At 36.7% G+C, this 12,584-nt stretch overlaps 1 protein-coding gene across 1 annotated transcript in view; it reads right to left on the reverse strand.

Annotated features, from left to right (window-relative positions):
* ABCA12 (ATP binding cassette subfamily A member 12) overlaps window positions 1–12,584 on the reverse strand; it is a 165,845-nt gene that overhangs the window by 19,766 nt on the left and 133,495 nt on the right. The window contains exons 35-40 of the mRNA XM_059392669.1: window positions 12,347–12,433; window positions 11,480–11,573; window positions 8,481–8,608; window positions 5,912–5,999; window positions 4,582–4,687; window positions 392–446 (exon numbers count right to left, since the gene is read on the reverse strand). Coding sequence (XP_059248652.1) covers window positions 392–446; window positions 4,582–4,687; window positions 5,912–5,999; window positions 8,481–8,608; window positions 11,480–11,573; window positions 12,347–12,433 — 558 coding nt within the window. The remainder of the gene's footprint in view (window positions 1–391; window positions 447–4,581; window positions 4,688–5,911; window positions 6,000–8,480; window positions 8,609–11,479; window positions 11,574–12,346; window positions 12,434–12,584) is intronic.

Genomic DNA, 12,584 nt, shown 5'->3' on the forward strand with positions numbered 1-12,584 from the left:
ATAGCTCTAGTGCATTGGAATTGACCAGGGATATTTGATGAATAAGTAAGTAAACCCCGGTCTCCAAGAGTTACTGGGTATATACAAGGAATATACAGTTCTTGAGATTCGAACTAGTACTTAAATGCCATGCAGGGAAATTGACATCATGAAGCACTTACATATCTGACTTATAAAAGCAGCAGATTCTGACTCTCTAGTCAGCAAGCTCACTCGGCAACCTCACCGTACAGATTTTCAGAAACTTCCTTTTATCCCAGTCAGTGACTTATATTAACAGCTCTTCTAGATTGACATTCATTCACATACAACTGTGATTTCCAATTATAGTACTTTATATGGAAGCTTGACTATATGCCAAGGAGTAGTCATGCTGGATGTTTCTACTTACGTGGCTTGTTCCTGGTCTTGCACTCCTGGATAGGGATGACTATACATGATAATGCCTTAAAGGAGAGACAGGTTTTTTCATTAGCAGATATTCAGAAATACCAATTTTTGGATGAATAATATATAATACTTTGTTCCTTATGTTCTCATTTTACTTTGGGGATGCTATTTTATTTTTTTTTAAGATTTTATTTCTTTATTTGACACACACACACAGAGATCACAAGTAGGCAGAGGGGCAGGCAGAGAGAGAGAGAGTGGGGAAGCGGGCTCCCTGCTGAGCAGAGAGCACTATGAGGGACTCGATCCCAGAACCCTGAGATCATGACCTGAGCCGAAGGCAGAGGCTTATTAACCCACTGAGCCACCCAGGCTCCCCGGGGATACTATTTTAAAGGAAAGTTATTTCCCCCCAGCCAGTCTCACCAATGCCACACAATTAATGGCACTCACATAAAAAGAAAATAAAAATGCTTTCACATTGTATATGGAATTTTGGGAGAAGGGGCAAGAATTTACATTTCTTTTTTTTTTTTAAAGATTTTATTTATTTATTTGATAGACAGAGATCACAAGTAGGCAAGAGGCAGGCACAGAGAGAGGAGGAAGCAGGCTCCCCACTGAGCAGAGAGCCCGATGTGGGGCTTGACCCCAGGACCCTGGGATCATGACCTGAGCCAAAGACAGGGCTTTAACCCACTGAGCCACCCAGGTACCCCAAGAATTTACATTTCTTATATAGCATTTCCCCTCTATTACATTTTTGTTTTCTATTTTATTCTATCTCATCACATGTTTGTATTTCAGTAACACGTATTATATTGGTATTTAGACTAATTATAAAAGGATCTCCTAAAAAACAATGACCACCCCATTGCTGTTTAGTCTTTTGCTGGGAAAATACTGTAGCCTGAGAAGATCCCTCTTCTTTTACTAATTCCAAGAAAACTACTGTTCAAGAACTCTATCCGGGTAAGGCTTGGTGGATTTGGCCATCTCTGAGGGATTTTCACTAAGACACATAAAGATCCAAGAGAATTCAGAAAGACTAGCTGGCTCTGAAAAAGCAGTCACTTAAATCCAATACAATCCTAAATTATTGGGATGTTCCATAGTCAGTTATAGTTTCTGAGTTAGAAGCCAGATTCTTTTCTCCTCTTATCAGAGGATGTTGACAGCCATAAGTAGCCACAGTCAAAATAGGTGGCTGGCAACAGCTTCCTAATGGACCACACCAGGAAGGCGAAGTCTTACAGTCTGAGAAACTTTGGAAAAGAACTGTAAAGGATGGCAGTGAGGCTATCCCTTAAACATTTGTTTTTTACAGACTCCTAAGCTAAGCAAGAACTTTCTCACTTACGGTTCACATAGTATATGGTTATTGTATCAGGATATTAAGACCCTTTCACAGCAGCCAAACAGAAATTATTCTGAAGTTCTATTCTCTGCATAACTTAAATTTATAATTTTTACTAAGTAGAATGTAACATATTTTGAGGTAGAATTCTGCAACTGTTACATGTTAAAAAAAAATAAAGCAAAACAAAAAGCCAGCAACAATCAATGTGGCCTATAACTTTAATCACATCATAGGGCAATGCACTTTTCTTATCTTTTGTGTAAATTAATGGTCTCTTTTTTTACTGAGATTTAGTTTTCCTTGGGGCCCTACTTAAACCTATTGCTGAATCATAATACAGGCGGGGGGGGCACTTTTTTTTTTCCTGCTTGGTATTTCAGAATCAAGAACTTACTCTATTTCACTGGAGGAATCTTTACAAATGCATTTACTCCCCTATGAAAAATGCTGCCGAACCAATTGTTTTATACATATTTTTAGCAGGAAGCTCAAGTAAAGGCATTAGGGTTAATGGAAATCTTCTCTGGATTCTACAGCACCCAGCATAATGTCTTGAGTACAATCAGTCAATGAATACTTATTAAATCTCTATTTAAATTAAAATTTCAGTGATTTCCCCCATATACAATAGATGTTGAAAATAACACATGATCTGTTTCGATTGTCTCTGTAAGTTGTCAACCTAAAATGAGATGCTCCCCACTGACCACTACTATTAACTCAATAAAGGGTCAGAACAAACATGAGGGTGGAGGAAACAATGTGTCAGGATATCTAGAAAAGAGCAAAGCGGTAGAACATTTATTAGAGAAAACAAGCAAACCTATATTGCTTGAGAAGAAAACAGAATTTTCATGTTAAATTAACCACTAGAGGGAACTCCCATGAAAATAATAATATTGACATCGCAAAAGAAAACTAATTAAAAGATATTTACTAGCATGTTAGATTTCAAAGAAAATCAGTTTTACAGCTAAAGCAAAATCCCAATGCATGCAGAATTCAACAAACATGCCTTAAAACAGGTAGTGTCACTGGGGGAGGGAGATGTCAACTCAGAGTAACTGAGTTGATTTTTAAAGACAGTATTACCATGGCCCCATACATGCATTATAGAACAACAGAAGTATTTTGGGGGTGACATGATTTCTTCTTTAAAGAAAATCAAACTCCTTCCCAAGAGGGTGAAAAGCTACCACTTTCATGAATCTATGCAAGAAAAGTTAAAAAAAAATACATATACACACACCCACATACACATATGGCACACTACTACTAATTGCTATGTCACTCAAGCTAAGCCTTATTTTTAAACCTAAAACATAAATTTCCTTTTAGGGTCAGTATATAGTTTATGTCCCAGAATTCTTAGTTCTTCCACTTCTATAACTTAAACAATGTAGTGGTAGGGACCACAACAAGCCTGCTAGAGTCCAGAGTGATCCAGACTGCATTGGTCTTGGCAAAGAATACTACTAATAAATGAAACCTGAACACAGGTTTCAAAAGCTGACTCTTCAAAAATGGTATTGGTCTCTTGTACTCACCTACTTAGCATTTCTACAGCTCTTTCACTTTCACTATCTGTCACAGAAACAAATATCTTTTGTTCTGATGAGGAAATCCTACCAAAGTCAAGTGTTCAATCGTATTTCAAACCAGGGTATACTAAACCCATCCAGGTTTGGTCACCATTTAATTTAATTTGCCACTTTTGACTATGCCGTTTATTGATGCTCTAGATCTAAGGACCATCTATCAGTCTTATTTTGTTCACAGTTCCTCCACTAGGAAAATGCCAAAGCAGTTGGGAAAAAAATACTGTTGTCTCTAAAATAAAGACTGAAAGATTCTCTTGCTAGGATGAGTATGTGACTCTCTAATTTACTTCTCCAATCACCAGAATATCCAGCACACACTATTCTGCCTAACAGGAAGGAGATGAAAGAAAGCAGATCATGGCATTTCTGAAAGGTATGTTGTGTCTATTTTTCTACTTAGTAGGCTATTTGTTGGCCTGTTTATTCATCTAGAAACTCAGTCTTGGCCAGCAAAAAGGTTACTCATTTTTCTCCATCTTTACTATTATTAACTTTTAGGATCAGTATGGAAAATAATTTGAGCAGGCTTAACAAGATGAAATGGTTTGATGAACAGTAATTGAGTTTGAAAAAAGTATATCAGTCTCTTTCAAATCCCAAACCCTGTTTTAAAAACTATGTGGATGCGTCCTAGGAAATCCAAGGGAAGGAGACATGACTGAGTCCAGAGAAGTATTGGAAAAATGAAGAGGCAGGAGTCAGACAGACCTGGCTTCAAATCTCATTTCTGAGTCCTAGAGAAATAATAGCAGAGACCAAGAATATTCATCCTGAAAGGCTGTTTGTAAGGATTAGCAATATTTCATATAAAGCACATATCATATGGTAAGTGCTCAAGTAATGTACAGTTTGGGTCATGTGTAGAACTTTTTAGTTTGAAAGTTCTGGCTTCATGTTTATAATTATTAACATTTAAGTATTTTTGATTCCTTAGCCTATATACAAGTTAATAGTAATAAAATGTTTTCCTATGAGTAATAGCTACTAGACATGAGAGCAGCAACAAGCATTATTATCCTGACTCAATAGATGAGGAAGCTAAATTAACCTGCAGTCAAGGAGATTACCCAGAATGTTCCATCTGGTGGTAGTTACTACTTTCAGACTCCTTTTAAAGATCTGTGATTTAGATACCATAAAATACCTGGAGGAAACAGGCTCTACCATGCATTTTTATACGGACAGAGGCAAAAGTTGCAATATAAGAAGCTTCTGCATAAGCAACTTTACCGTGTCGGGCAGCATCGTATTTTGACATGTTAACTCGTAGGAGGAAATTATTCAAGCTGTTGAGGTAAGCTGGAAGTGAGTGATAGCCTTCTGGATCATACCATACCTGTTAAATTCCAAAAGGAGGCAAGATCAGTATTTTGTTCAAGAGATTAGGCTGCCTTTACATCTGACAGCCCACAGAATTTATATTTAAAAGAAGAGCACCAATTTCCCAATAACTTGTTTTATCTTGGAAGATTAGAACATTCCCCAGAGTGTTAACCATACACCTCTATGTCTCCAATTTAGAGGTGGGCAGAGATTGGGAAAAACATTTCCCCCCCTGTGTGATGGCAGTAAGTTATTAGTTATTCTGTACCTTCTCTACGGGCAAACTTGAAATAAACTGGCGAAATCATTAATATGTCCATCTCTGTGGCTAGTGTATAGGGATTCTGGGACCAGAGCTAAGATATCCTCAGTAATAATAACAACAAAAAACAACACCTAGGCCAGGCTGTACAAAGTTTAAATATGTACACACGCACTGTGTCCTTAGCATCAAGACTGATAACCTGGAAATTCCCACACTAACTTTCCATTCCTAGTTATAAACCACACAGAAGTGAGTTACTTTACATTTTCTGTTAAAAAAAAAAAAAGAGGGTTTTAAAATACTGCTGTTTCCATGTTCTGTAAGAATCAAGGATAACCATATATGACATACACCTAAAGAAATGAGCATAAAACATTAATGTACTATTTAATCAAAAATTATAAAAGGAGTACCCACACTGAACCATCACTCAAGTTGAGAAACAAAAGTTGCCAGCATCCAGAACATCTTCTCCAGGATTTTCTGTGTCCCTCAAAATCACAATACTCTCTATAAACAATATAGTTGAGTTTTGCCTACTCTTAAAGTTTATGGTAAATGCAATCACAGTTAAGTGTTTCTTTTTGTTTTTTCTTTTGCTTATTAGTAATGTTTGGGATATTCACCTGCTTGTATGGAACTGAGCTCACTGCACTGCTGAAAGTTCTACTGAACGAATACAGAACACTTCATTTATTCTACTGTATATGGACATTTGGGGTTGTGTTTTCGGCTAATATGAGAAACACTACTATGTACATTTTTGTATATGTACCCTGGTGCTTGTGTATCCATGTTTCCCTGGAGTAAATGCATAGGATTGGAAGGCTAGTGCTACAGGCAAAGCATTATGCCAAACAGCTTCTCAAATTAATTGCACCCATGTTTTGTTTTCACCTCATGCTCATGCTTGGGCATTTCAAGTTCACATTCTCATTTGTATGACATCCCAGAAGAAAGGTTATAATTTACCTTAGCAAGTGTTCTATTGGCAGGAACTTCTGTTATATCAAAACGAAGGTCTTTAGTCAAAGGCAACCCAAAACTCCAACCTCCATACCTATATAGAGTAACAAAATTTATATTTGTTTTAATGGAAAAAATATTCATAAATGGACCCAAATTGTTTAACCAAGGGCTCAATGTTTTCTTTCCACTAGGAGCACATTAAAAGTATAAAATAAATACTGCCTGGAAAATATTTCACATTTTTATTGATTTCTTTAATCATATTTTAATCTAAAGTGTACATTATAACTAGAAATAAAAAGTCCTTTTAAACAATTGCAAATGTGGGGTAAACATTCTGAAAATAAGTGATATGTAATCTAACCAATTCCTTCAACTTAACTGGATCACACATCATCTCAAAAATTACAATATTTCAGCCCTTAAAAATCCTTTTTAAAGAAGTGGGTTTAGTTTTATTTATCCATTTAACAGAGAGGGAGAGTACAAGCAGGGAGAGCAGTAGGCAGAGTGAAAGGGAGAAGCAAGCTCTCTGCTGAGCCAGGGGCCGGATGTGGGACTCCATCCTAGGACCCGGGGATCACAACCTGAGCCGAAGGCAGCCACTTAGTGAACTGAGCCACCCAGGCGTCCCTAAAGAAATGATTTAATACTAAAGTGATATAAGATCAGTTCTCATCTTTTTTCAAACGGCTCTGTTTCTTCGATTTTCCAGACTTTTCCTCCTAGCTTGTCCCCTGGTGCTATACTTTTTCTCTTCCTGGGCATTTGAAGGTGAATTTGCCTCTATAATTGCCTGGTACTCATCAGTTCATAGTCTCTTAAAAATATAAAGTAGATTTAAAAATTCAAATTTTAAGAATGGATTAACATGTCCCAAGTTAGGTTTGTTAACTAAACCATGGTGCAGCCACACTAGATTAATCCTCTGGTGACTATCATCCTAAATGTAATGCTATAGAGCTGTATTTCTGACATGCAAAGAACACTACAGTATACTGTTTATTCTTTTAAAAGCATGTTTATAATAAACCTCATTCTGTTGAAAATATTTACATGTATCTGTGTCTAGAAAATTTTTGTAAGGATAAACAATCAATAGTGGTTCTATCTGGACAGAGAGAAATTCCTTTTTACTTCTGCTTATATGCAGTTTCTAATTATTTTACAGTGAACATCAGTCATTTGTGCACATTGAGAAATAAAAGAGGGAAGAGACAGAGAAAAGGAGGAAACAGCAGCGATTTGCAAAATGACTAACTGCCCCTCCCCCAGGTTTATTTGAGGTATAACTGACAAATAAAAATTGTAGATATTCAAAGTATACAACTTGATATCTTGATATATGTATATAGTGTGAAATAATCATGATCAAGCTAATTAAAATATCCATCAGCTCACACAGTTACCATTTTCTTTTTGTGTGTACACACAGGCCTTGCATGTGTGTGCACGTATGGTGAGAGCTCTTAAGATCCATCCTCTTAGCAAACTTCAAGTATGCAATAAAGTATAGTTAACTATAGTCACACTGCTCTAGATTAGCTCTCCAGAATCTATTCTAATCTTGCATAACGGAGCCTTTGTAGCCCTTGACCAACATTTCCCCATTTCTGGCAACCCCTAGGCCCTGACAAACATTCTACTCTCTGCCTCTATGGGTTTGACTATTTCAGATCCCACACGCAAGTGGGATCATGTAGTGTTCGCCTTTCTGTGTCTGGCTTATTTCACTTAGCATACAAAGTGACTTCCAGGTCCACCCATGGTATCCCAAATACAAGCCTACCAACCTTACATCCATGGCAAAACTTTGGGTGGCTTTGGTATAAGCCTGTGGCCTTGCTATACATGGACACATTTTATCCCTACACTTGAGATATTTATATTGGAACTAAGGCCAATTGTCACCTAAAGCCATGCCGTAAAACTTTCCAAACTGGGGATGCCTGGGTGGCTCAGTCCATTAAGTGTCTGCCTTCAGTTCAGGCCATGATCCTAGGGATGTGAATAGGGAAAACAAAACAAAACAAACAAACAAAAAAACCCTCTCCAAATTGGTGAGGTCAAGAACATTTCTGCTTCAAGAAGAAAAAGATATGTACAAGTTTAACAATACATTTTTGCAGCCTAAAACAACCCCAGTGCTTTTTAATTTCTTAAAATGAGTCTTATTTGAGGAGATTATTATTTTTTTAAAAAGATTTTCATACATAAGACTGTTTTGATAAAATAGAGAATTTAACCACATAAATAATCAATAGAAATTTTCATCTCTTCTTTTAAAAAGATATATTTATTTTAGAGACAGAGAAAGCATTAACAGGGGCGAGGAGCAGAGGAAGAGGGAGAGGAAGGGAAGCGGACTCCCTGCTGAGTGGGAAGCCTGACACAGGGCTTCATCTCAAGACCCCAAGATCACGACCTGAGCCGAAACCCACAGTCAGACACTTAACCGACTAAACGACCTAGGTGCTCCAGAAATTTTCATCTATGGTCTCAAGTTCAGAAGGCAGTTGTCAAAATTTGAAATCAAGATATGCTAAATTAATATATTATAGAGTATTTTTACCTTTTTTGCATAAACTCATTAGCAGTTGATATAAGATAATTTTCCAAGCGGTGCCCAGTGAGGTTGTAAATTATTTGAGAAGAGTAAGTTCTTCTATGAGGTGGAGAATAGTTAAATTTAGGACACTCCTGAAAAGTAAAGTTAAAAATAAAGTTATTTCTGATCGATGCTTTGCAAATCAAATAGACAACACGAAGAAGCTTCAGTCTCGTGATCTGTCTATTGCTGCAACAGGTAGAGTGTGATAAGATTGTCTTCTTACTCTAAAGAGATTTGAAAAGGAAGATATCTTCCTATTCCAAAAAAATTGGAGAAGTTATTATTTCTATAGAACACACACATGTTTAGGACTTACTTGAAACCAAAAAGAATACAAGTTAACCAATGTGCAATTTTCTTTTCACTATACTAACAAGTCTGATATGAACAGAGAATAACATTAAATTCTAAGATAAATTAAAATTCCCTCAATAATTCACAGGAAAGAAAAAAATGTTTGCCCAGAATTGAAAAGATGACACTAAGGGACATAAGTTCTCAGGTGACAGCAGTGGAGGAGTTTGTGCTGTAACATCAAGTGACGAAAGTTGAGTGTCAGAGCTCCAGTTTACATGTATCTAAATCTTTATAACTTTATGTTAAATAAATCTAAATCTAATATTTACATATGGAAATGCACAGTTATTCCAAAATAAAGTTGGCATATATTGCAAATTTGTTTACATATTTCTACATGCGCATGTATGGATACTGCAAATCTAATACAGAGAGTCCCTGTACACCCTTCACCCAGTTCTCCCCATTGTCAGCATCTCACATTGTGTATTTGTCAAAATTAAATGTATTGGTACATTACTATTAACCAACCACAGATCTTAGTTTTCACCACTTTTTTTAGGCTCAGAAGCTTTCTGCACTTTCTGACCACTTACTTTTCACTGAAGCTTCCTATGCTTCTCTGACATGAACTTTAGTTTGGGAGAAGTCTAGCATTTTTCCAGTTTTTCCTTCCATTCCTTCACATGATGCCCCAGAGCCCGAGGCTAGTACCACATTTTAGCACAACTTTACATGTACTGAGGTGTAAAGTTGCAGACTGCTCTAAAAAATGAATGCTGAATTTCACCTTACATCAAGTTGGGTCAACATTTAGATCACATTTGAAGAAAGTTACTGGTTCCACAATTAGAGACACCCTTATGTATACAATGTAATCATTTAGCTTTAGTCTTCTGTTGAACTGTATGTACAGAAAAGCACATATAATACAGCCTGATGCATTTTGACAAATCAAACACACCCATGTAACCAGAAACCGGGTAACAATGCAAGTATCAGAGAAGGCCCCTCCTTAAGCTTACTTCCAGTCACTACCACTCCCAAAGCATCCAGCTCAGAATAGTTTTGCCTGTTTTTGTACTTTATAGAAATAGGATTGTATTATATATACTCTCTTGTATTTGGCTTTTTTCTAGTCATTATTCACTTGTGAGAATCCTCCATATGATGTCTGTAGTTGCAGATCAAACATTCCCTTTTTGCTTTATACAGATTCCAATGTGAAAACATATCACATTTGATTGATCCACTCTACTGCTGGTGGGACTCTGAGTGGCTATTACAAATAGTATTGCTATGAATATCTAGTATATGCCTCTTGGTGAACACGATCACACTTCCGATGGGAGTGTAATACAAATGGAATTGTTGATCCCATAGTTTATGTATATCTTCAGAGTTAGTAGGTACTTTCATATATACGTATTTGGTGATTTATTTATATATAAAGTTTTTATTTTAATTCTGGTTTGTTAGTATGCAATGTTATATTAGTTTCAGGCATACAATATAGTGATTCAACAGTTCCGTACATCACCGTGTGCTCATCACAGCAAGTGCAATCAACACCTCTTTCAACCATCTCCCACCCCACCCCCTCTGGTGACCATTGGATTGTTCTATAGTTAAAAAGTTTGTTTCTTGTTTTGACTCACTCTCTTTCTGTCTCTCTCTCTCATATTTTCTTTGATTAATGAAATTTATCTGGGTTCTAACTCAGTACTGTTAGTTGACTCTTACTGTGAACTACAGAAAACACATAAAAAATTCCAGAAATTAGTCAGATTAAATGAGGGATTAGAAAACTCTTTGAGTACTGGGTAACGCTAGTATTGGAATATGCAAGGATCCCAGAAGATGCTTGTGGGATCCCAGTTTTTATTGTTAGTAACTGTCTTGCATAAGAACACAAAAACAGGTTGCATTTACACTAACATTTCCATTCCAAAATACTGTACAAAGAGTTCAAGGTTCAATGACACAACGCTATTGAGAAAATATTGCTAGATTCCTCTCCTGGGAGGAAGTAAGTTGACTACACAGTCACTCTCAGAAGCTTACAGTCACTTATTCTCTTCAATCTTTCATTTCCCCTGTGAATTTGGTTTTCTTAGAAGTATGTTGAAGTGATAGGCCCAGAAAAGTAAGGTGTGTATCTATAAAACACAGACGGCATAAGGGATGGTTGGATAATCTTTTCTGTTTCTATCAGGATGTCAATTTTTCTTGCATGCTATAGGTGCTCCTTAGAGACAAATGGAGTTCTGTTCTGGACTTACACATTACTGACTTCATAGCTGACCACCAAATGGGGAGTCTTACTCTGTTTTCAAAAATATGACAGTTATGGTGGCTTTGTTGTCTGAAACATAGAGCTTCCTGGTCAGAACTGAACTGAGAACAAAAACTCATTTTTAGTCGGTTTCTACAAAGACTGTAATAGAATTACCTGCCTTTGGAAATTTGTTCTGAGATGGATTTAAAACAGTGACCTGAAGTTCAAAGGCAATATTTTTGAGCTGCCCTGCTCCACATCTCTGAGCTACTAGCTTCCATAAAATGAAATTATACTGACTCTTTGGTAACCTGGATAGATCTTTCAAGTTTCAGTATTTATTCCTTTCTTTTTCCTACTTCACTGAAATGGAATTCCATCTTACCTGGATATTTTCTGAGCAGGAGCAAACACCGAAATTAGTGATGGGCTCCCCACTGGTGTTCCATTTTCCCAGACTATCTTCCCTTAAACACCTTCTGCAAGTAAAAATGATATTAAAGTGAGGGATGTGTGTGTTCTAATGGTTCTGTATGAGCATGTAAGTGAGTATTTGGTATTAAATTCAAGTGTACAGCCTTAGGTACAGTTTGCTGGTTTTGCAAAACTCAAATATACATTACACTACCGTTTCCAAATGATTTGACATTTTACGAGGAATAAGAGAGAATGCTTATTGATAGAAGAACTGTTTTAATGTGGCAGGATGGGGCTTTTTTGACCCCTTTCTTTTCTGCTCTTTCATTCTGTCCTTTGATGGGAAGGGAATACTTGAGCCAAGTAACGCACCAATGTCAGGTTCACAGGCACCATGTACCATCTTGGAAGTTTGCATAGGCAATACTACATAGCACAAAGATGAATTCGAGTCTGAAGACTTGTGTCTTAGTTTTAGTTGCACAACTTACAGTCTAGATTGTTTTTACACAAGTATCTCAGTCTATATGAGTCTCAGTTTCTCCATCTAAAAAATGGGATTAATAATTCACAGGGTTGTTGTGATTGTTAAAGGGAAACACAAACATGAGAGAACTCTACAAATTATTAAGTCCCTAATATTTAGTAATACAGCACAGCATAGCCAGGAATGAACTAGAGGGGAGAGAGAAAATCTGTTCAATATAGATTTCTCTCAGGGGTGTCCATGCATGCACATGTATACAGACAAACCAGAGTGTCAAAGAGAAAGGAAAAAAAAAAAAACAAACAAACAGAAAAAAACAGAAAAAGACAAACTCCAAGAACAACTTACGGATCACTGATGTTCAAACACACGTTGTCAATGCCAGGGAAGTTCCACATTGCTGAGACTAGGCCTTGTGTGCTTGGGTGAGAATTCCTGTAATTGTAAAGGACAGGAACAAATTCTTGATCCTCCACAACTCTTTCATATGAAAATCATGCTTATGCATAATTTGGAAAAATAAAATACACTGTCTATGAGATAGTCTTCTTAAAAACCTGAGAAAGACTCAGTATCAGGAAGAAAA

This window comes from Mustela nigripes, chromosome 3 (assembly GCF_022355385.1).
Source record: "Mustela nigripes isolate SB6536 chromosome 3, MUSNIG.SB6536, whole genome shotgun sequence".
NCBI classification, from domain to species: Eukaryota; Metazoa; Chordata; class Mammalia; order Carnivora; family Mustelidae; genus Mustela; species Mustela nigripes.